The sequence below is a fragment of the Hyposmocoma kahamanoa genome, unplaced genomic scaffold (genome assembly GCF_003589595.1).
Source record: "Hyposmocoma kahamanoa isolate Upper Pololo Valley unplaced genomic scaffold, ASM358959v1 66, whole genome shotgun sequence".
NCBI lineage: Eukaryota > Metazoa > Arthropoda > Insecta > Lepidoptera > Cosmopterigidae > Hyposmocoma > Hyposmocoma kahamanoa.
Window position 1 is genome coordinate 24,320,647 of NW_020653854.1, and position 26,716 is coordinate 24,347,362.

The 26,716-nt window shown below is 37.1% G+C and overlaps 1 protein-coding gene across 1 annotated transcript in view; it reads right to left on the reverse strand.

Annotated features, from left to right (window-relative positions):
* The window catches only part of LOC113232076, a 461,052-nt gene that overhangs the window by 81,479 nt on the left and 352,857 nt on the right, over positions 1 to 26,716 (reverse strand). Inside the window, exon 2 of the mRNA XM_026466703.1 lies at positions 16,343 to 16,478. Within this exon, the coding sequence (XP_026322488.1) occupies positions 16,343 to 16,478 (136 nt within the window). The remainder of the gene's footprint in view (positions 1 to 16,342; positions 16,479 to 26,716) is intronic.

Genomic DNA, 26,716 nt, shown 5'->3' on the forward strand with positions numbered 1-26,716 from the left:
CGCCTGTCCATAACAGTCGCAGTGCCACTCAGAGCTTTAAAACACAACGATCTGAGGGACTGTACTGCGCCCGTCACCCTGAGATATAAAGTTGATAAGATGGATGCACGTAGTTTCACTACTCTTTAAAATCGGAACGCAGTAGTTAAATTACTGTTTGGCGGGAAAAATATGGCGTCAGTACTTAGATAAACTCTTTCACAAGCACATAGAAGAATTCGTGAGGTCCGTTGGTTCGATCCGTGGCTTAATTGGTATAGCGTCTGGCACGGTATGCAAGAAGACGTCGGTTCGAATCCGACCGGATCGAAGGAATTTTTTCTGAGTGTTTTTTCTGAGTGTCGATCTTTGTATTAATAACTATAACAAACTAGTGGAGTAATTTCACAAAAAATAATTGAATATCAATTCAATAAAAATTTAATTAATACAGTGCATAGCGACATCTCTCGCCAGGACTGGTAGCTGTAAAGGTACTAACTGGGTGATAAATCTGCAATAGATTTCTCATAGATGGCGCTACGACTAAAAAGTCGTTGAACGACCAAGTACAAAGACACGACGCAAGCACATAGAAGAATTCGTGAGGTCCGTTGGTTCGTTCCGTGGCTTAGTTGGTATAGCGTCTGGCACGGTATGCAAGAAGACGTTGGGTCGAATCCGACCGGATCGAAGGAATTTTTTCTGAGTGTTTTTTCTGAGTGTCGATCTTTGTATTAATAACTCTTTCACAAGGAGCTTTATTGCTACAAAATTGTATTATTTTAGTAATAACATGGACGTACCGATTATCAGGTGAATGTTTAATTTGACGATTTTGGACTCACTGCAATGTCGTCACAAAAAAAGTCTCGAAAAATCTGTCTAAGATAAAAAAAACAATCCAAGAAAGTATAAATTTTTCCATACAAATTTAGCGAACTACGATGACTGACTGCTGCGAGAAAAAGTCAAATAAAAAAATCTGGTTATATTTCCTTGCTTTCATAGGCGTTTACATTTCCAAAAGCAAGACGACAAATTATATATATTTATATTAAAAACATATATATTTACACAAGGTAACATGTTTTTATTTTTATAATATCTCAGACTCTTACAGGAAGTCGACAAAGTTCTAAGCATGTTGTACACCATGTTCCGGCTTTATTTATTTACGGTTAATACATAGCCACAGATGCCCCGAACAGCTACTCCCCAGTTTACCTTCAAACTTCATTACAGCGCTGTGACATATTTTATCTTAAAACTGCACAGAGCTGCACGTGTCCTGGGGGTATTCTCAACTAAGCTACGGAAAATTTTAGCAATACCACCTTATTACAAGTGGATAGGAATGAAAATAGACACTATATCGTCTTTGTAGGTGGCGACATGTTGAGTTCACGTTAATCACTACTCACGGGCCGTAAAAATAAAATATTATTAATAAAATTGTCCAAAATAATTGACACTACGTTTACATTGTAGGTTGGTTGTTTAGTTCCATATTTGGGCTTCCACATAATATCCAAATTACATTAGTAGCAGTAAAGATCCTAAAGATAATAATGAATAATATACAACAAAATAGAATTAATTATGAAGATAGCAAAAACAGTGTTGCCTTCATGAACACGCTCTCGAAATAAGTAAAAATTTTATATACTTTTACTTATATAGTTTATTTTTATTAGTATTATTATGTATACTTTTTTATGATATCAAGCGATGGGACGAACAAGACGTGTGACTGGCGACAAGCGACACGCCTGTCCAAGATAGTTGCAGTGCCAAAAGCTTTAAATCACAAAGGTCTGAGGAACACTGCCACTGCGCCTGATAAGTCCTTTGTGCCTGCAATTTCACCAGCACCCTCTTCAAAACTGAAACGCAGTAACGCTAACATTACTGCTTGGCAACAGAAACAACACGCGGCGAGAGCGCGTTGAAATTCGTGTCGAATACATGCGCCCTAAGTCCACAAATTTTTTTAGTGCATTTTAGTAAATAGACAACATGATTTCAATACGTCTGTATGTCCAATGTTTGACTGGACACAGTGAAACTATATTCAATTAGTTACTGTCAACTTTTGCAACATATGTTTCCATCCCGACAAAAATGAGTTATGAACAGACGAAAGATGTGTGTGAGGATCGTAGTGGTATGTGATCTGTGGGCTGTGCTAACCACCATAGGAAATGGGCACGAATTATACGTTTGCACGTACGAACATTTTTGTTTGCTTTATGTTTCGTCGGTAGATGTATAACTTGTATTGATACGAAAACAGACACGCGCTTGGCCACAAAAATAACTTGATTTTAAGCGACGATGTGGCTAAAGATGGTGCGTATTCACTCTAGCCTTGAATAGCCTCAAATTGTAGTTCGAAACACAAATGCTAAAGTGTATTCCATTCCTTTCCCGTACGCAACGCATAAAGAACACAGCTGTTCGTGAGAACGGGTGCTAATATCAACGACATATGGATGGAGTGTGCTAACCTATAACAAACACGAATCACTTTCTTCCGAATCTCATTATTCCGAACACGGTTCGACTTTTCATTAGTACGATGACTGTTGTATCAATTAGTAACGAAGAATTACTTCCAGCAAATGTGTTTGTTCGAAAAAGTATTACTAAAATAATTATGTTATTACATACAATGTGAATTGTTTTGGCAGATAGTTGTTTAGTTAAATCATGTGTAGGGACCTTTTTTATCCACGTGGTTTAGATTGCTAAATGTTCGTTTCGACAAAATAAGCATTCTTAGATAAAATTGTACCTCAAACATACTTACACTAGACTTTTATGTATTTATTTATACCACAAAAAATAAACAAAATGACTCCGATAGTTTAGGTCAGTTTGTAAATTGCATGCATGCTTACATACACGTATGTTTGTAGTAAGCTTCGTTCATTGACTTACAACAATGGCTTCGTTTATCTTTTATTTGTGTGAAACGCACTAAATTAAATCCGAGGTACCATCAAATATAAAACAAAAAATGTTCTATGTATATCGTTTTTTTGTACAAAGATAAAATATTCAATTCGTTATGAGTGAAAAGTTTTTACTTTTACGGAATATTGCGGAAATGAGAATCGGGAAACGAACAACTTGTCACTGTGACAAAATAGTGAAACATTAAATTGTGTCAACGAAAATGTTCGTAACGTTTATCGGATAAATGAAACAAAATCTGTTGAATAATTGCAATAAGGTTTTCGGAGAAAAAAATATGTAAATCGTGTTTGTAGCTTATGACAGCTTTAGAATGACATCTGGCCTTAGTTTTACCATTTAAAGTTGTTTATCCAAATATACATCTTTCTATTTATTTATATAGTAATAGTTTTATGATGTTATTAAGTACGTTTGGCGCGAAAGAGTACCTTTGTACCGCATTCCGAAAATCTTGCTTCTGGACACGAATGTGGCAGTCTTTAAATAGGCTTCAGGCTCGGAGTAACGAGCGACTGAGGACAATTTGTTCAGGTGAGGATTTTCGGATAATTCTAGCCTGGATTGTTTGTGCGCCGTGCGGTGCGATTGAAAAGATTGCCCATCTCATTTCGTATCCTGCGTGCTCCAACACCTGGATGTTTTAGGATTTAATTCTTTTTTTTTTTATAGTATCAAGTAACGGGACGGACAATTCGTGCACCTAATGGTAATCCGTAGCAGTTGCAGTGCCACTCAGAGCTTCAAATCGCAAAGATCTCAGAGGCACTGCCACTGCGCCCGTCATCGTCACCCTGAGACATAAGTTGACAAGACATAATACGTATTTACTAAATATTAATTACAATTAAGCGTCTCACGGAAACTCATGAAAGTATACTGCATCAAAGCAGGACTTGGGTAAACGAAATTGTCGCGCGTGTAGCAACTCAGGGGCCGTCGACTCCATCTGCGTCGTTCTTAATAAATATCTCCAGGAAACTGTTCGAGAACACGTAGTTACTTCGAAAGGCTGTTACATGTCTACTTATTTAGAAAATAAAATAGAAAGTAAAAATGGGGAGCGTACTATGTAGGTATCTGCTTTTAGAAAGAACATTTCAAGTATATATGCATCAGATGGCCAGGTCGCGACCAATATTTTTTTTTTGAGTTGATTTCACGGGTTGCTTTTGAAATGGACATCGAGGAGTTACCTGTGTTTGTATATTTAGTTATACGGAAGAAGAAAAATACATCAAAAATATGATCGCGTCTAATGCGCTTGCGCCGACCGGTTTTAAAACAATTAAAGGGATCTTGACTTGTTTTCATTGACCGCGGCGGCCATAGCTACATCAAGCACCAGCTCCCACAATATATACTGTAATGTACCTACTAAGATTTATCCCGTTTTGTGTTTTGTGATGAAAAATAAATATATCCTATGAGGAGACACTACGAGTAACACGCCTGTATACTTTGGAAGAAAGACGCCTTCGTGGTCACCTCATCGAGACATAAAATTCTGATATGTCAGTACAATCTACCAGACATACAAAAATTCTTTAAAAGAAAAGCAAACTTCAAACCATCACGCGGGCACGATCTCAAATTAGATCGTGCACCTTGCAAAACAGATTGGTGAATAACCGGAAGACGTTGTTTCTGCTGTCCCTGTTACACGTAATGACTTCAAAAACAGGCTCGACAACTGACTATGAAAGAGTGAATTAGTGCTAAAAAAATGAACTAAACAAACGACATAAATTTCGAATCTGTGTGATGTAGACATACCAGCCAAAGCTGCTCATCTATAAACAAAGAAATAAATTAATATTTAGTATTATTATTTATCTACACGAACACAGAAAGCAAAACAAATCAAATCAGGACGACAAAAGGTTCGGCCAATGAAAACATTTTACAACAAAAACTTACTTTCAACGCTAAAAACCACTTGCAGTAGAAATGAATGCTATTAGTCGATCCATTTAACTCCTGCACAACATTGCCAATTTCCGAGTATTATGGGATTGCAGCTAACATACATCGGGTATGGCTCACTGAACGAAAGCTATGTTACCACGACGTTTCCACATCAATGCAGTACTAAAATTACTGACTGGAATTGTTAGCACCAGCTATTTGATAAACAAACCATATTTGTGTTGCAAAAACGAGTGATTCGTTCTGTGTACCGTTTAGTTCTCGGATTTCTCTCAGAGAAAAGTTTAAGCAGACTGGTATCAAGACTGTGGGGTCACAGTACGTTTACTCCAATATTTTGTATTTCCGAAAAAATATACATTAGTTCTTAGGTTTTCGCGATTGTTACAACAAAATCCGGAAAAATAGTTTCATTTCCTATATACATTAGTTCATTATAAAAGAAGATATCCATAATATTAACCTTAGAACTAAGTCCAAACAAACTCATGGTACCACGATTTCATTGAACTAAGTTAAACGATTCTTTTAAGGGGAACTGAATACGTTTTTACAATAAGATTTCGGAGCATATATTAAGGTTATCATTTCCTAAGTTTAAAACTTACATTAAAAGTATTTTAATTGAAAAGTCATATTACTAAATCGAAGAGTATGGGTTAAATTGCTGATTATATGAGACTAGGGGTCGTATTCTAGAACTCTACTCAATGCTCAAGTCAGAATTTGAGTATGGTTTAAAGCACTCGAAATCATACTCAAGTCCCTGCCATTAGGGTCGTATTTCCAGTGCTTGTGTTTCAATTGCACTTGAGCATTGAGTAGAGTTCTAGAATACGACCCATAATCTCAGTACAGAAATATCCTCCAGTTCGCCATTATACAGGACTTGACACTGTAGATAATAAAAATAGGTTCTCACTACGACACTACTCAAAGTATGTATATTGAGAGAAAAACGCCTTGAATTGGAGAAATAGCAAAATCAACCATTAAAGTAATTGCTCCTAAATTAAAGTTAGGCGCTATTTATAAAAATGAATCTTCATGCGTGAACAGCCACCCTTCGAGGTGGATGATTTTCTTCAAAATGAAATGGGACCACTATGGAAGTACCCCCTTTCCAACAAAAAAAGAATCATGAAAATCGGTTCACAAATACCGGAGTTATCGCGTAACATACATACAAAAAAAAAGAAAAAAAACACAGTCGAATTGAGAACCTCCTCCTTTTTTGAAGTCGGTTAAAAATTAAGATATGCATAGTAATTTCCATGGCCTACCGTGCATACGCATTTCTTAATTTTGTCTTATTTAATCAGCAATTTAGTCTTCAAATGAAATGTATTTTAAACTACCCATAGTTTTGGTAAGGAATCACCGATTGTTAATGTTTGGATGAGTGATTGCCATGTCTGCCATTCCCTTGACTCTATAATAGTGTGAATTTTTCAGGTTTTCGTGATTGTTGCATATTGGAAATGAAGCCATTTATTTCGATCTTATTTGGGTGTTTGTGGTACCGCCGTTGTTTCCGAGTTCCCTAACACAAGTGATTTAGTTACTTTGTGATCGGAGCAACGTATATGATACTCATTTATTTAATATTTGATGTAGATCGCATTGTATTTGTTTTTCAAACAAATCAGGCTGACTCCGCAGCTGAGTTGGCGGAAAGAATAAAGAGCCAAGTTCAAGCTATCAAAATATCGCTGAAGTTACGTAGTCGTTCGATCGAAGTCCTATCCAAAATCGATATTCACGTATCACTTGAACGAACGTTGATATGAGTAGAATCTAAACGTAATGACTAATGAACGCCATCTTGGATTGTGAAATTTGACATTTAGTCGCCGAAAGTCTATTATTACGTATATATTGTGCCTTCACGCGCAAGCCGCGCGATTCTCGAACGTACCAGTAGCGCCGCGCCGCTCTGATGCCGTGGCGCCTCTAGGAACTACTCCAACACTCTAATTGTTTAAGTAACTACTAGTAGTAAGACAATAAAAAGTACTTTAGTGTGTAAGATTGTATGAATAAATGTGCGTGCCAATGGTCTCACCACTAAGGATGCCGAAGAACACATAAAGCTCCTAAATGGTCTAGGAAACCCAAGGACCCGCAGCTACCTCGCCCAACGCATAGCAATACAAAGGGGGAACGCTACCAGCATCTTGGGCAACTTGTCGCGGGGATCCAATTTTATTCATATAATTTAATACTAGTTTTAGTTTTTAGTATTTAAGCTTTTATTGTACCAATGTATTTTAACTTATCGTCTAATAAAAAGATTACATTTGGGGCCTTGTCACGGGTTTTTGAGATGGTAGTCACCAACCAGTTAAATCTACTACAGGGTGGTTTGCAGACATGACATAACAGTTCGAGTGACGGAGCGGGCATTCGAGTTTTCCGATGGAGGAGCTACATAACCGATGATAGTTTATCTTAAGTCATTTTTTTTTAATTTCATTGGATCAATTTGTTTATTATATTTTCTCCCGTCGTGTTCACATTTGAATGCCGTGGCCTTTCATTGAGGCAGAATTTGGTATAAGTTTCTGTGTCACTTTTTCTATTTTGTTATATTTAACTTCTTGTTGTTTTGTTTTGTCTTGTTGTTAATAAATACTTAGCCTTTTTCTTTTCAAAATATGTGTGATTATAAGTTAAGTCAGTTACCACTCTATCATTTTATTAAGAAATGTGACCCATGCTACTAGGATATAGGGCAATTTGAAAAATGATATATATAGAGTCTTTATAGAGAATGTAGAGATCATTTAGTACTTTGTCACGTTGTTACAAGAGCTGTAATTGGAATACAGTTGAAAATAATTCGGATGCAACCAGCACAACATCACGCCAACTGTATCACGACTGTGTTACAATAGTTGATAGCTAGTAAAACTAGTTTTCATTTTGCAACTGCTCGTGACGTGTAAGTCAACTTAGTGCCGAATTTAAGGCTTGTTTTCATACCCACAACATTTAATATTCAGCCTTTTGATACAATGCGCTAAAAAACCACACCAATTACTTAGTACCAGCGCAACGGATTGACTCACCACTCAGAACACCCAGACCAGAAACAATTTAGTAATTCATTTCCCAAATTGGTTCTACCAGGTTTCGAAATCGGGACCTCCTCATAACCGCTCACGCGATGCATGCAGCCGTAGACGCATACCACAACAAGAGGTGCCGGTGATGATTTTATACCGATTTATCGGATATCGAAGTTATAACAGGTAAAAGAACTAATATTAATTGCTATTTCGGTAACTACTCTAGCAAACCATAAAGTTTTTAATGCCTGGGTCTGTCATTTAAAAAAGTAAACAACTTCAAAAATACGTCACGACAATCGTGTATAAAAACTTGCATTTAAACTGAATGCTTTTCTAATTTGCGAAACCAAATAGCCGCCATTTTGCGGTAGGAGGAGCGCATCGCGTGAGCGGATATAGCACCCACTGTTCTAACCGCTGGGCCACCGTCGAAAGAACCCGCAACGCGTGTTGTTGACATGCCGCGAAAGTGTTAATGGGCCTTTAATCAAACACAAGCTCATCCCCGATGATTGATGAATCTTTGTCCTCGGAAAAGACCCGTGACCAACTCCAGGATGTACAATGTGGGTTGATGCTGTATAGTACATAATATACTTTTTATTCTTAGCGATTCGTGATCTTCGTCGGTAATATTTAAGGTTTCTAAGCCTTAATTTTACCGGTGTATTTATCGAGTACAACTAGAACAATGTAATTATTAAATAATATTGCAAGATAAAAATCTAATACTTAAATAATAAAACTTGCCAAGAATGTCATTTCTTGCACATTCATTGCCATGAATGAACGACCCGGGAAGTTAAATATTTGCGTGAATGCATATCCCCAAAATTTTACCATATGGTTACATGGAAGAAATTGCTACATAGCAATGTTGTACATTAACTTAATATAGTTACACTTAATTTACTGTTCAGACCCGACACAATACAGTACAAGGTTTTTTACAATTGTCCTGGCTGGGAATTGAACCCGGGACCTCAGAGATGACGATACCACGAAAGCCGGTGTACAAGCCGGAGGTCGTAAATTTTTTTTTACTTCACTCATTCGTTTATTCATTATTATTTCCGAATCTAAATCACGCGTATTTGTTTTTTCGAACGTGTCACTTCCAGTATAACTTTACTTTTAATAAAGCAATAACATAATGGTTCATTATTTCCCTTTAATACCAATAATCAGTAAATACGGGTCAAAGGCGGGGCATTCGCCATTGTTAGTTGGTCGTTTCACTCTATCCGGCTATTTTGGTCGAGCCGGCCATCGCCGGATGACCGCATTATGCGCTTATTGGCCATACAGAGCGGTGAATGGCGTGAAATGGCCGGGATCTGCGTTCAACTAACATAGTTTTAGTATTGGGAATTTGCTCGGACAGGAAATACATTTCGTGCCCTGTGCTTCTCATATAATATAGATACATATTGTTGGCGCAAAACGTGAACTAAGAATACTTGTTTGGCTTCTCCCTGTTTATTACCTTAGTCGAATTTTGCTTTTCGTCGTCAACTGAATTGGCTTCTCATCCGTGAGCGCAGGTCCTTAAAAATTTTAACCACTCTTTTCTCCAGCACTCGTTTGGGTTCAGCGGCATTCGGGAACCTCTAGTAGCAGTAGAGCTCCTTGTGAAAGAATTCGTCCTAGGAAGTCACTGCTACCTTACCTATTTCTGCCATCTAGCAGTAATGTCAGCATTACTGTGTCCGGAACACAGCAGAGTAAGGATGCTGGTGATATGGGACTTGTCAACTTATGTCTCAGGGTAACGGGCGCAGGGGCAGTGTCCCGCAGATCTTTGCGATTTAGAGATTTAGAGAGAGAACGGAGAGGCCTTGCAGCCGGATCAAATATGCTCGCCCGTTGTAGTGGGGTGGTTACATTGACGCTTTTTAAAGCATATTGTCAAACCTTCTACACGTGTAGCCTGTGGGTGAAGTATAATAAGGTGACCCTAAACACGCTGAGGGTACAATATAACAACGCGTTTAGGATGTTAGTGGGGTTACCACGACACTGTAGCGCTTCAGGCATGTTCGCTGAGTCACGCACAGATGGCGTTCATGCCATTCTGAGGAAGCGGGTTGCTTCACTTCGGCGAAGTGTGCGTGGATGCCCCAACAGCATTTTGAAAGTTGTGGCAGATAAAATTGACTGCCCCGTCCAGGCCCACTGGATGAAACTTCATGTGGCGGTTTTGTTTAAGTTTACATAAGTGTGTTAGATTAATCTCAAATTTATATTTAATGTTGTAATTAACCGCGGTTGTCATTGACTTACAAATAAATGGACGACGGGTCTAATACGAAAACCACGAAAAAAATGTCCCAAGTCAACATATTTAAACGTAGTGACATGTAAAGGGATATGAAAAAGCTAAAACGTTGAATTTAAATTGTAATGTCATCGTAGTACTATCTAATTTTGCTTGCTTCGCTGTCAGTCGAACAAACAAAGACTAAAGCGTGAATGACGCTCTGTATACTTTTGAATTTTAAATGTATTATTTTAATATAATCGTATTTTATTTTAATTTTAGCAATTGAATAGCATCATACTAACCTTATTCCTAAGTTCTTTACTAACAAACTATAGATAATTGTTTTTGGTCCGAAATAAAGTGTTATTATTATTACTGTTACGGACAGCCCTGTAGATTACTATCAGGCGTACGACTTGGTCGTCCCGTCACTTGATTTTATAAAAAAAAATCCAATAAAACCTAAAAACCGAGGCATTTGAGCAGAGCATCCTATCAGTTATGTCCCACGGCGCCGAGACGTGGATGTTAACAATAGGCCTCATCCATTAAAGTAGTTCAGCGTGTGATGGAGCGAGCTATTCTTGGGGTTTCTCTGATGGACCGAATTCCTAATGAAGTCGAATTCATACGACAGAGACCTAATAGGACCGATATAGCTTGCAAAATCAGTAAGCTTTAGTGGTAGTGGGCCGAACATATCTGCAGAAGGTTTTTCGTGAATATTTTATGTATTCATTTATTTATTACCAAACTTCACAGCTTTTTAAATTCGAGTTATATTCTTAAATCACAAACTTGCTTAGCCAGTTACAAAGTTTGTCATTTAAACAATTCATTTAAAGTTACATTAAATTCCTAATAAATGAAGCCAAAGCGCAGTTACGGAAAACAATTAGTAATACAATGAAATCAGCAAAATTACAATAAATAACTATAACATAGGTGCCTAACACAATATGCTTGCTTGCTGAGCATGCTTGAAGTACATGTCTGTATATATGTGTGTGTATGCTCTGCTTAATTTTTATTGACATTAAATTGGGGGAGTTTCTTCAAAGAAGTAACGAATTGACTGCGGTTCAGAAAGAAGATCTCAACGTCCCAGAATCTGTCCTCGTAAGTGCATACAATTCTATGCAAAACTAAATGCTTTGTGTAGTCTGAACGGACAGAGCCCGAATGCAGAGCCCGATTACTCCATTACTTTGTTGTTATTATAGATACAAAGATCGTCACAATGAAAAATTTCTTCGATCCATATGGTAGCCACGTTGAGGCGACACGAACTGGTTCCTGTCCAGTATGATGAAAGTTTTATTGAACGGAAAGTGGTTGAAATCCGATAAACCTAATTTATCCCCTAATTTCTAAGGGTAGCCTTAGAGATGGAATATTTTTTTCAAATCTAAATGGGACCAATACTAAGGCTGATTTCCAATAAAAAAAGAATCATCAAAATTGGTTCACAAATCGCGTAACATACACAAAATAAAACAGCCGAATTGAAAACCTCCTCTTTTTTTATTCGGTTAAAAAATTGACAAATATCATGAGAAAAACATCTTAATATTCAATAAGAATAAATATTACAATCGCTGAAAATTTCATACGTAAAATAAATGGAATATATTTAGAAAGTGTAAGTTGGAATGTCAACAAATGTTGCCGTATGATGGTACGATCACGTAGTTCTGATAACTTACAAAGAAAACGTAAGAGCAACATTGTGTTAGAATCTAAACTTACCAAGTTTGAAAGCTAGAACTCTTTAAGAACTATCTGTTTCATCTAAGTTCACGTATTCTGTATGTTTGTTAGTTTAGTAAAACATAAGTTAGTTCTGTTCTTTGGTGTTGCGTGTTTTTTGCATTTGCAGTTGAACATTTTGTGTATTTTCGGTGTTTTAACCTCTATGTCGAGAACGTCTAGGGACGAATTCTCCGCTAGAAGTCGCGAAGAATACGAATAAAAATGGAAATTTAAGCAGTATAGCTTCTTGTGAAAGAACCGCAAGCAACAATGTGATCAAGATAAGAAAATTGGTCAAATTCTTGCCTCAGGATGACGGGCGCAGAGACAATGCCCCCTCACTTTTAATTGCTTTGAATGGCACTGCAATGTCAGGGTCAAGTAAAACTCTACTGCTCACACGTAAGGAAAATTCACTTAAGAGGGAGCAGAGGAAAAATTCCTAATCTTCGATTTGATTTTAGAGGGGTATATCCGCTTTAAAGTTATAAATAAAAAATAAACTCTGAGTGTCAATGCAACTGTTATGAACTGACGTGTCACTTAACAACAGGCGCAAGACTTGTTCGTTCCAATTGGTATCATAAAAAAAATTGTCAACTTCCAACAGCACTGAGTCAATATTACGCTTCAACATCAAGCACGTTCTACACAGCAGAATGCAATCCTTACGGGACAAGAAATTCAACAAAGCAACGATTTACATCGGCTATGCAACACTGTCACAAAGGCAGCGATGCATTGGAATTCATCCTCAATTCAACGGCAATTGATCACATTGTCGTAATAACATCACGTAGTCTCGGTTGCTTTGTTACTTTGTTACGGTAAGTGGATAATGTTAGCGGCATAATAGTAGAGGTAATCTGTTTTCTTAACAGTGCACTGGAACATCGTATTGATGAAACTCTACTGCCCTTTCGTAAAGCAAATTCCCCTGAAAACAATGAACAAGAAACTCTAGGCGTTGCGCTTTGTACATAAACATTTGTACTTACACATTTATCATTTACAACTGCAAGAGCGAAACGGGTTAATAACACGGATTTTTGTTATCCAAGAATGCAGAACCTGTATAATAATCTTTAGTATAAACTTTTTGTTTAGTTTATCAGAATGACACGCAACTAAACCATAAATATAATTGATAAACGCAACTCACAATAATATCAGTACAGAGTGCTAAAAAAATTGAACTCAAAACTTCGTGGAATTACATCTATTTATCGAGTTCTTAGGTTTTCTCGATTGTTACACATAGGAAATGAAACAATTTTTCCGGATTTAAATCGCGTATATTTATTTTTTCACACAAACCAACGAGTCGGGTCCATTACCCCATGGTTACGGTTTACTGAGGTGGTACAGTCATCAACCAGTCATGTGTCATATTAATGCAAACCACCATTGACTTACAATTATATGGACGTCGGGTCCGCGCTAAAAAGTGTCCGCACTTGTAAGGCGCTAAAATCGTATACAGAGCGCCAAACTCCGCTTTAGTCTTCATTTGTTCGACTGACAGCGCGATACTGCGATGACATTACAATTTAAATTTCGAATAGGTTGACTTGGGACATTTTTTCGTGGTTTTTGTATTAGACCCGTCGTCCATTTATTTGTAAGTCAATGCGTCGTCCATTTATTTGTAAGTCAATGCAAACCACTCTATTTTTTCACTATAGTTACAAAACTTATTAATTAAATACCTTATTTTTAGTTTTACAAAGAATCATTCCAATGTACGTTACATTGTTTTACAAATTATTTTATTGTAACAATATGAATTTTTATTAAGTTAAATTTATTATTAATAATGGAAATTAGAATAAATTAAAACATATTAATTTATACTGCAGTCTTATGTCTGTTTGGGATTTTTCATTTGAGGAAATACTGGATTCCAAACTGGTGGTACGGAGAAACCATCTTCCCTGTTGAAATTAGGATGTTTTTTAATTTCAATGGCCTCTCACATTATCCTGGGTAGATAACGGACTTCTTTTACAAGGACCTGGGGTTTATCATTGAATGGGTAGGTTTATCCATCACATCTAATTGCCAAGTTTTATTAAAATCCGTTACCGGAAAGTGCGTGGAACTTGATTCGTCCAGTTAGAGGTGGAATAATTTCTTCAAATTTCCACCACTGAGGTACCCTCTTTCCAACAAAAAGAATCATCAAAATCGATTCACAAATCGCGTAACATACAGACGAATTGAGAACCTCCTCCTTTTTGAAGTTGCTTAACAAAAGGTTATATAGTCTTTAATTATAAGATTCTACCTTATATGATGATATTATGATCATAATTTTACGTATTTACTTGCTGCAGCTTTTCGTAAAACTTTCTCCGTGTATTCTGGACACTTTCTTCCGGTAAGTTTATCAAAAAACCATCTCTATAAAACGTATTTCCGATTGTTCAACCGATGAATCCATTTCGCTCATTCCCGTAATTTAACTGTTCCGATCGGGAAACCCCGCTACGCCTGCACTTCGAAAGTTCACGATGTCGAGTGTAACTTTTGTTTTACTGCAAAGTTAGCGGTGGTGGTCATACGGAACAAATTCTACTACGTTGCAGATTGTAACCTAAAACCACGGAAGAAAAAATACAATCGATATCTTTTCAAACTAAATAAGTCCCATTTTTGTTTGTTGTAAATAATAGACATTACATTGCATATGCTTATCACTGTATATATGAATCAAATGAATTATTTAAGTATTTTATAAATATAAGAGAACACACCATACTACATTAAAGAAATATATACACGTAATTTATTTTAGTTTAAACGCGACACACACGTCCGGTACTCACTCGGTTTTAGGGTCCACTGAAAATCAGCGTCACAGCCTTGTCCCGGCGGTGACATTAGCTGAGTGGATCCTATTACATACGCCACAGCCGCACACATGACATCTACTTAGTACAACAATAGTGTTGACCAGCTTTGTGGTCGCATAATTATTTATTGCCAAGATTTTATTTTTAATTAATTTTATTTAGTTTTCTTTTTGTTATTCATTTTCTGTGTTTTAATTTAGTTTGTATTAGTTTTAATTTAGTTCTGTTTTATTTTTATTTTTTTTTACTTTTTATTTTTTACTGTTTATTATTGTGTTGTGGTGTTATGTAATAAATGTATTCTATTCTATTCTATTCTATTCTATTCAATAGATGTGCCTTAAGGATTCCTTGCTAATTCTTTTCAGGGAGTCCGAATGAGAAGTAGAGTTTAATCAATATGACTATTTCGAGTGTAATTTGCTTACCTATGAACTAAAGATTTGAATTTGATATTGATCTTTTTAATATGTTTTTAATTTTAACCGTTTTTATCAATCATTTCATCTACAAGGATATATAAATAAATGATATATCGAAAAGGATGTTGTTTTTTAAACGGCTTCAAAAAATAAGGAGCTTCTCAATTCGACTGCATGTTTTTTTTGTATGTATGTTACTGCTTAACTGCCTCCGTGGCCGAACGGTTACCTTCCAGGACTGCCACGCAGAGGTCCAGGGTTCGATTCCTGGGCCGTGAGAAATATTTGTATGGCCTACATTTATTTCTCTCGTAAGTTTGGGTGTAATTTGTAGTTGTCTACGTGTGCGTCCATGGCACCCGCGATACAGGGTTTCCCTACGCGACAACTCATTTCGACCTCTCCTACGTAAAGTATCGTATGTCGAAATTGCTAAGTGTACAGAGGAGCCTTTTAAAGTTCTGAATTCACTGAAATAAGCACAACACGTAATTTTAGCATATCTCAGTTTTATTCGGCAAAGCTCATTATTCACGAGAGTATTATAAAATCCTAGATGTCGGTTAGATGATCTATTAGATGATCACTCTATGTGAGTAACGAGTTTTGCCGAATAAAACGGAGAACTTTAAAACGCTCCCCTGTAAACTTGGCAATTTCGACATACGATACTTTGCGCAGGAGGGGTCAATTTGTGAACGATTTTGATTTGTTGGAAAGAGGGTACATCGATGGTGGTCCCATTATTTTGAAGAAAATGTTCCACCTTTAGAGGAGCAAACTAGGTGATGTATCCGGTTTCGCGCACTTTCCGGTAACAGATTTCAATAAAATAAAACTTGGCAAATATATGTAATTCCACTTTTGAGGTCGGTTTTTTAGTATACTCTGTACTGAGATTATAATGATTTGACAAGTTTGCAGTGTTCGCTTTTTTACGTTAATGCCATTGACTTACAATTAAAGTCAATGGTTAATGCATTCAATATTTAAGGTACCTACTCTCAAAGCAGTTTGTTTCTTAGCTGCGTCCGAATGGTATTGACTGTAAATTGTCGATGTGTGTGACCACTGAAATAAGTCTCTTACCTGTCATGCGCCTTGAAGGAGAGTCGAAGCTGGGGGGGAGGCGGCGGTTCGGGGGGTAGCGAGCGACGTCTGCGGCCGCCCAGTGGCGCGTACGCGGCCTCCTGCCAGTGACGGATTAACGGCGTCAGAGACACTCCTGCAACAAGATTACAATTATTAAACAAAGCGAACAAAATTGTGGTCGCTGTTAAGACAGTCTATTACGCTTGCATAAGGAGCTGACTCGACGGGTCAGCCCCATATATTTCTACTTTACTCCCTACCGACCCCTAGGGTATACGAGAAGGTCACTATGACCTGCGCGAGCATGCCCGCGCAGGAACCGTCTAAGTCAGGCCCTAACCCTAATAGATAGATAAAAACTTTATTCACTGTAAGGCCAGTGCCTTAGGTGAGGCACCCCGGGTGCAAGTACAGCACCCTTCCTATTTTCCAGATAGGTACCGGAGCTGTAGGCACGCTCACCTCTGAGAATTTAATTACTAATAGGGCTTCAGTTGAAAATCAAAATTTAGCAGGTTCTCTGAAGTATTTAACGTGAAATATCTCCATATAAAAATTATGTGCAAAGTTAGACTTTTATTTGTGCCTGCTTTCAGGGTTTTATATGACCGAATAAAGTACATTCTATCATGTAACACATTAGCATATTCTTTAGACTATGTCCTTAGGTGCATCGTATATTTTTTCGTATATCGTAAGATGTACCGTTATTTAATAGTCAATAACCGAAATAATTTGATAAAGCAAAACGGTTTTTCCCGCTACTCCTCCGGTAACTCGCTTGAGTTTCGCCGTACAGGTCCTACAACGATTACACACTGACCAAACTCATAACTAAAAACAACATTTTCATTCATATATTTCATTACCATTTCACAAAGCAACAAATCAACTTCAATATCCATTAGCTTTCAGATACATCGCATCACCGCGGCCGAAGCGGAGAGCGATTGAAAAGGGTTTTTTTACCGCGATTGAAAGATTTTATAACATATCTCTCTTCGATCCTACGGGAATGTTTTAAAATATTTCTGATAGCAATGGGAAGTTTAGGCGTTGGCAAAGTAATTTTTTAAATTGATATGGCAAACTGGGTATAATAAGTTTATGTCAAGATCGTGCAATGTGACCTCCGATAACATGGTATAAATAAGACAAGAATGATGTCCATACAAACGTAGCAGCGCGGCTACGATTGTATGGACTTAACGTAATCGTGTCTACTGTTTGTTGACCCAAATAAATAAAAAAATCTTGCGATTCATGTCGTTCTCGCGCAAGTAGCGCCCTGTCGTGATAGCCCCACTGGTCTTTCTACCGACTATCACAGCGGCAGTTTTCCATTTTTCACAAGCGGTATTAGCTCTGAAGCGTACGAAAAAGCGGGCGTTCAAAAAGTTTTCATGAGATAACCAAGCGAGAATCCGTCTCGTACAATTGCCGACGCTCGCGTTGTTTACCTCCCCATAGTGTTAGTCCGCGCTACAACAACAGCATTCATGAATGAAAACAAAGCCAGCCAAAAACATCCGAAAGTTCCTGAATTTCATTACCTAGACTTTGTTGAAATAACATCAAATGTCTACCTAACAATTTTTTGAAGAGAACTTCTCGAGAATTTGTCTATGTACACTTACTTGATTCTATTTTATCTCCAATACAGGTAATACGATGAATCATGGCGTATGCACCAATGAAATATTTTAAATTAGACCAGTGCCCAGCAGACGAATGCAAAGAATTTACTTACATAAGACATCAAGTGTCAATGACCGCAGTTCAAATTTAATGAATCGCTTAATACAAGAAGGATTTTTGTACCATTGAGTAATCTAAAAAAACTAACACTGGCATTCTGTGATTACGAAGGAACGGACTTGATGTCGCCGACAATTATCAACAAAGCATAACCTAATTTTAAACATTGAGCCAACCTCTTTTTTTAACCGACTTCAAAAAAAGGAGGAGGTTCCCAATTCGACTGTATGTTTGTTTTTTTGTGGTATGTTACGCGATAACTCCGGTATTCTAGAACCGATTTTCATGACTCTTTTTTGTTGGAAAGAGGGTACCTCCATAGTGGTTCCATTTAATTTTGAAGAAAATCATCCACCTCTAAGGGTGGCTCACGCATGAAGATTCATTTTTATAAATAGCGCCTAAATTTTCTTATAAGGAGCAATTATTTTAATGGTTGATTTTGCTATTCTCCAATTCAAGGCGTTTTTCTCTCTCAATATACTTTGAGTAGTGAGAACCGATTTTTATTATCTCCTGTGTCAAGTCCCGTATTCGCACTTTATGGTGTCCGATTACAATAAAGTTGGTAATTATATGTAATTCCACGTACTTTTGAGGACGGTTTTTTTTAGTACTCTGTACTAAGATTATTATTTATGATACCAAGTACCGGCTCAAACAAGTCATGTTAAACCTGGTGTTTAGCGACACGCCTGTCCATAGTTGCAATGCCACTCAGAGCCTTAAGTCGCAAAGATTACCATGAGACAAAGTTGATACGTCATGTGCGTGTAACTTCACCAGCACCCTTATCTTTCAAAACCGGAACGCAGTCACACAGAGGCGGCCGCGGAAGCGTTTCGGGCGCGGGAATTTTTGTAATGTACAAGTTCATATGAACACTGTCACACTGAAACGCTCGGCCGCCTCTATGTTGCCAGTATATAAGATCCTACGGCGTATCACACGCGTCTGTATCGCGTTTGAAGCAATACAAACGCAACAATCTGCTTTTAGAGCGTCTACGCGATAAAATACACCATGTACTACTTCGCTCTTCTTTTCCGTAAAGGAGACCGGTAGTAATGGAACGTATAATATGTAATATATATAAGTTAACCTAACTATTAACATGGATCTTTAAGTTTGCGCTAATGGTTTGTAAACTATCCCGTATTTATGATCGCTTTGAAAGGGTTGTTAGGGATACTCCCCTAATGTAGGAAGGTACTGATAACTAAACAATGGAACCTAGAGTCTTTATACCGTTCAATGTACCCTCTTATCAAAGTAAATAAACAAGTTGAACAGAAGTGAATGAGATCGGCCTGCCAACGAGTACGTTTTAATTACTTCTAAAAGAGCATTGGTAACTGAACGCATGTGTGCGTACTCGTACATAGAGGCTTTTGAGTTTGATCCTTAATTCTGTTGAAATTCGGAACATTTCAATTGTTGCCTGTGTGCACTGGTTGTGTGGGTAAAAATGTGCTATTATGTACCATTAATCACTACTTAGCATTTTTAATGTTGTGCCATATTTCATTCTATCGGTATACGTTACAGCGAGGCGCGTGTGTTCTCTACTCTTCATATATTAATTCCGATTTTATACAATTGTAATTAGCCAAACAAATGTTTGTATACTCACATAAAGTGATAGTAGGTACATAAGGACTGTAACTCATGGGAAAAGTGCTGGAAAAGTCACAGTAGTACTTAGAATATGTTTTATTCCTTTTTCTATACACAATTAGACAAGACATTCCGCCCATAATCTCAATTCACAATTAACACAAAATTATTCAAGGAAGAAAAAAGCAATGTAAGTAATTAGTATCATAACCGTTGTCGCCAAAACTCGCGGATTGAGCTAAAGTATGTGGAACTTCGCTCACTGTTGGCACACGTACCACGTAAACTAAACACTTCTAATTGTATTTACAGTTCTGTGAAATTATTCTAGAGTGGTTACACACGGCAACTTTTTAGCAGCGATGTAAACGCGCGTACGTGAAACACGCGATTGCATCGCTACACTTGCGACTTATAGGCGATTGCATCGATGCAAACTCGCGGTAACATCGATAAAAACACGCGATTGCATCGGTGAAATCGCTTACAAACCACAAGTGTAGCGATGCAATCGCGCGTTTGTATCGATGCAGTCACGCGTTTGCATTGCTGCTTAGTCTCGCATGTGTGAAGGTAGACGATTAGCTACCGCATCGCTACTGCATCGCATTTGCATCGCTGCTTAAGGTCGCTTTGTGTAACCGCTCTTAATTAACAGTGACCACTAGCGGCTTAATTGTTACCCACAACACAAAAATGCCTATGTCTATAAATACAAGTAATTCTAATTACAGTGTATAACTACAGTATTTATATACCCTTACACATTATTAGTATTTAATAATCGACTAATTAAATAACCATAACAGAAAAATAAAGCAATTTAATTAGCACAATGTGAACAAAGTTCCGGAAGGAACAACTCTCGGTCTCTAGTCACGATTCGTTACTTTCGAAACTTTGTTCGACATTCTACGAATGTCATATTAAACGTATGGCAGCGTTTAAAGTTCAAATTTTGGATAATTCTAGTTTTATTTAAAAAAGTTATTGGTGACACCCTGTATTTGCGCACTAACCAAATATGCAGATTCGTTATTTCTACCAAACGCTTGAACTAAATCTCCCCAATTAGAGGAAGGATCATTTATCCGGCCGCGGTCTCAAGTTTCTCTTGCCCTGCGGTATCGGGCAACTCGGTTAGTTATCTACACATATACGGTTCTTCGGTGCCAAACATGTTATCTGCGGAACACGGATCTCTCATTGATTGCAATTAATTAATAACCTGCTCCTTAATGAGTAAAAACAAATTGTGTGAAAAACACACAAATATTAGAAACGAAAAATTCGGACCTTGTACATACAGTTCTATTTCTAGGTATAACTTTAGATGCTAAATTGCAATGGGGTCCACATATGAATAAATTATCAAAACGGCTCAGCTCTACGCGATTACAATAATACGAAAACTTTCAGACGTCGAAACAGCTACATTGGTTTACTTCAGCTACTTTTACAGTTTAATGACATACGGCATTTAATTTCGAGGTAATGCCGCCGATATGAATAGAATCTTTGTCCTACAGAAACTTGCGGTTAGGGCAATTTACCCTTTGTCTTTGAGAGATAACTTTAACGAGGTTAAACATTCTTACGTCACAGTACAGTTATCAAAATGTTATTTATGTTAAGAAAAATATTATTTTCTTTTACGAAAAATAGTGACTGACATTAATACGAGGAATAAAAATAATCTAAATGTTCTCGACTGCCGTCTTTACAAAGTCTCAAATTCATTTTAAGGGCAATGTATACGCTTCTATAATAAGATTCCGATTGATATTGAAAATTAGCTATTTACGAGGTTTAAAACTATAGCGAAACAAAAACTTTATACTAAAGGTTATATTACACAGCTTCTACGTACTTGGATGACAAAAATCCGTGGTTGTGACCCGTTTAGCTCTTGCAGGTAGTCTCGATCTAAGATGTTTAAATTAAATATTGCATACTTACAAAGAGCAACCCCTAGAGTTTCTTCTAAATCTGCTTTACGAATGAGCAGTCGCTTAATTAGTGTGACGATTTCACGTGTAATAAGTTTATATATAAAATAAAGATTGTTATAGATAAAATGAACCTTGGTTATACATTTTTTGATATTTTATTGTAATTAATTTTTGTTAAAACAAAACTTATCCAGTTCTTAGGCTTTCGCTATTATTATCACCACAATATTAGACATGACTGTACCGCCTCCGTCAACCGTGACTATGGGACCTGTAAAGGGCCCGAAACGTTGGTTTGTTTCAAAAAAACAAATATACGCGATTTAAATCCGGAAAAATAGTTTCATTTCCTATGTCTAACAATCGCGAAAACCTAAGAACTCGATAAATAGATGTAATTCTACGAACTACCATACCAATTACCTCAAACCAGAAAACTCCCTGTGATGTGAGTACCAAAGCAACCTAATTCACCCTAGGGTGTTCTACACCCAGGCCAGAACTAATTTAGAAAAGTTAGGTTCCTAAATTGGTCTAATCGGGACTCCATTCAGCCACAGAAGCCGTTAATTAAAAGAAAAGTAGTAACAGTTTCTTTGGTAAAAGTATAGATACCGCTACAATATGGCTCTGTTGTTTATGTTTGACCCACTTTGAATGTTTGTTCATGTATCTTATTTGTAGAACCGACTCCAGGTCCGTAGGGTTTGAATATGAAAAATGTTTCGCCTTTGTTTTACAGTCTTTGGAAATGACTTCCGATATCGAACAATATCATCGCAAGAGAAAGCAGTTTCTTGTAATACTTGGAAAAGAATGAACCCGAACGGCACTGTCGCCAAAAGTCACACGTTCATAATTGGAAACAATAAGAAACCTAGATAACGATTGGTAATAAATAATATCTGATTTAAAAAGACGACAAATTTTGGATTGTTAATATAATTTGAACTTTATCCTGTTCACGTATCGTTAAAAGTTCAATATCTATTATTGCAAGCCACGAAATTTTGATTCTATATTGAAATTTCAATCAATATGCTGTCTATCATCTATCATCTAGCGGTTAATAGCTGAACGATGACGAATTCGAGATGTTTACTTAGTTCTCCAATAAAGGAGTGACCCTATTGTAGCAGTATAGTATAAGGTTTACTATCCTTTCTTGTAACCAAAGAAAATATGATGATAAGCAGAAAATGAAAAATTTATTAAAATTCACCATAGATAATATTACAAGTGCGATTATCATTTTTGTACTTCAAAGTAGCGAAATAATGCATTTTTCTACGATTTTCGAGTTTTGGCGCGAGATAATTGATACCATCATAACGTAGAAAGCGAAAATGGCAGACTGGGCTTAGGCATGTGGAACTTCGCGTTGTGGCACACGTGACACGTAAACTAACTGTGGCTATGTCCGTCTCTGAGTACATCAGATTTAAGGTCACATACACCCCGAGGGTAGAGCAGCTGGAATTCCACCCCAAAGTGAATTTTAATTCGTTTGTGGTGACATTGCCGACATATTAACTGTCGATCTTCATGAAGGAGGAATTTTCGTAACCGGCGAATCCGAGGTCGGTTATCAGACACCATATTCGTGTAAATTTGTTATTTTATATTCCGTCTAATCATTTACTATACTTTTGACATATCTAGCCTAAGAAGTTCTCCAATTATTGACAAGCAACCAAGGAAAAGAAATGCAATACTTCATGGATTCTATTTCTTGTTAATAAGTAAAGAAAACGAATCTGAAAATTACCCGGCTGCATTGTACGTTGGTATTTATAGCATGTATTATCATGTTCATAGTTGCTTGATTTATAATTATATAAAATAAACAAATTGGCTAGAGAAGGAACAAGCAATATACAGAAAAAATATGGTAATAAAGAATAGCGAATGGGAAAAGGAGGGTAAGATAATGTTATATAGAAAAAGTAACGGCTTAGAAAACCGACAAAAACGGCTGAAGAAGGAATAGATAAAGCCGTGAAAAAGAATATTGACTTCCTATTCAAATTTCGATGCTGAGTAATATACAGTCAACTTCATACTTATCTTTTCGTTCGTTTTACTACATACTAATGATCGTTTTGCTAAAAAGGGATCTACGGGGGATGTTACAAACCCCTTCCACAGACTTTAACCATTACCATATGGTGTTAGATGAGATATTGTAAAAAATAATTAAGTAATAGTAAAAACCTATACCCAGCAGTGGGTGAAATCAGGCTGTGGATGACGATGATGAATGTTCTGACCTACTGCTTAGAGGCCTTGCATTCGAATTCCGGCTCGCACCTCTAACTACCCCCAACCTGTATTGGGCCACCCACCGTGACAGACTATGGCCTATCTTTGTTGTGTACGGTTATAATAACTATAATACAAGGTCGATGACCTCCGGTAAATTTGTAATACCAAGAGTAAATAATTTCTATGGAGATAGGACACTAAAGAAACATATTCCGTACTTATTAAACTGCTTACCAGAGGTTATTAGACATGAAACTAAAAAATGTAAATTAAGTCAATACTAGGATCTCGGTTCCGACTACCTATTTACAATCATATATATACAATCGAAACCCTTAGCCCGTGGGGTCCCAGTAACATTCATCCGCACAAAATTTTATCTAAAAAATTAGTAGCCTGTCTGGAAACTCGGCAGCTACCTTGCCAAATACATTAGCATAGCCGTACAAAGGGAGAACGCTGCCAGCATCTTGGGCACCTTGCCGCGGGGGGTCCAATTTTATTAATATAATTTAATACTTTCTATAATTATTTTTTATATATATTTAAGTTCTTAATGTACCTTGCCTGTATATTATGAAAATAAAATAGATTGCTTGAATGATAAAAAAATATTGACTGAATATTATTTCCATTATTATTATTATTGTTTTATTTCAGAATTTTTGACCACACCTAAAGTGTTGGTTTGTAACTTTTCTGCCGTCAAACTGTATATAAGTACGGTTTTGTACTTAGGACTTTGTTTACTAATGAGTAACAGTTAAATTACTTTCAGATACTGTATTTTGTGGAAATATAAACATTAGTTTTATTATTACCATAATGCAAAGCTTTCGCTAACAAAATTAGTATATTTTTATATATATATTAGTAAGTTGTTTACAATGCGAAGCCAGGTGGGCATTTATACAAAGCGATTTTTAATTAAAACATCCGCTGAAGGGCAGGGGGGTTGCGGCGATGCGCGGGGGACAAATGGGTTGATTGATCACATTTTAATGTAGCTACAGAGATGGATCAATAGGTGCTACCACCTTATAGTATGTAAAACGACACGGGATATTCACAATATAAATACAAGAAACAGACAGATTGTTTTTTGATGACGTCCTCGGTGACCCAACGGTTCGCTGAGTGGGTACTGGATGAGGAGGTCCCGGCTACGATTCACAACTGGACCATTTTGAGAAATGAACTGTTCTATATTAATTCTTGCCCTTTTTTTATGTAAAGAAGGAGGCAAACGAGCAGACTAGCCACTTGAAGGAAGGTGGGCATTGTCGCCCATGGACATATGCGACATCAGATGAGCTGCCTATGTGTTGCCAGCCTTTGGGAGTACTGTGAACACGCTTTTTGAAGAACACCATATCACAGCGCAAAGGAAATACCTCATAAGGAAGATCATTCCACATCTTGCAGGTTCAAGGAAGGATCGAACGAGATGCCTGCGTGGTCTTACAATGCCAGGCATCTAAGATGTGAGGATGGACTCTACTCCTTTGGCGGGAGGTGCGATGGTAGAAACGAGTCGGTGGCACCAATTCCAAAAGTTCCTCAGAGCACTACCCATTATAAAGACGGTAGAACACAGATAGAGAGCCAACGTCTCTCCGTAGGCTAAAGAGCTCCATACCGTCTGCAAGTGAGATCATTGACAATACGAACTGCCCTTTCCAAAGTAGGGCTGTTCGTAGGTATTTTGGAGCTCCTGCCCAGAGATGAGAGCAATACTCCATGCGTCAAACGTCGCGAAAATGTAGATCATAGATTTGCATTCTAATATCAGTAAAATATGAGGATTGCTTTAGCATATGTATTTGTACCAACTTTTGTAAACCATATTTTAAGCAACTAAATACTATTCAATCATTCAGTAATTCACCACCACCACCAACACGTAGTTTGTAGAATCTGCAAACGTCTCTATTGGAAAGTTGTCTTTTTACAGGTGTGGTTTTATTAAACCAAAAGAGATATTATGATTTAAAAAGTATCCATTGAATTTTTATTTCGTTACTACATTCCATATCACTACTATTCATTGCATGACACACAGGTTTCTCTTTACATGTATAAGAAAAATTTGTCCTTAAGGATTTTTTTGTCATAGCAACAACAATTGGTAATCCAGCTTGTGGCCGTACTAAAGCTGAAATCTAATAAACAGTGAGACGCTACGGCCTCGTGTGTTATATTTATGCTGTTCGCCTTTTATGACGGTCGCCAATATACATATAGGTGATCCTATAAGTAAGCAATCACACGTTAATGTAATAACAATATCACTATAGGGATTTTTTTATTTTTACATGATACAGGTGACGAGAAGAACAAGTAATGCGCCGATTACAAGTACAATATCATTGCGCTTGGAGGTAAGCGACACACCTGCCAGTTGCAATGCCACTCCGAGCTTTAAATTACAGATATCTGAGGGGCACTGTCACAGCGCCCGTCTCTCTGGGACATAAGGTTGTGTACTCTCGGATCCTAAAACTTCTTCTACTGATGTTCACTGGTTCTTCTTTGTCAGATTGAGTACAAAACTATAAAACTATTTTTTTTTATTTCGTTTATTTTGGCACAGTTACAAGATACTAATTATATAATACAAGTAAAACTATCACTGTAACCAGAAACAAAAAAAATTGTAGCTCAACAACAACCTCATCTCACAACATGCAAATAATATTTTGCAACTTCATGAATATGGCTAACTAAGTCAATAGAAAATGTGTATATACTTCATTGACTTACAATTATATGGACGTCG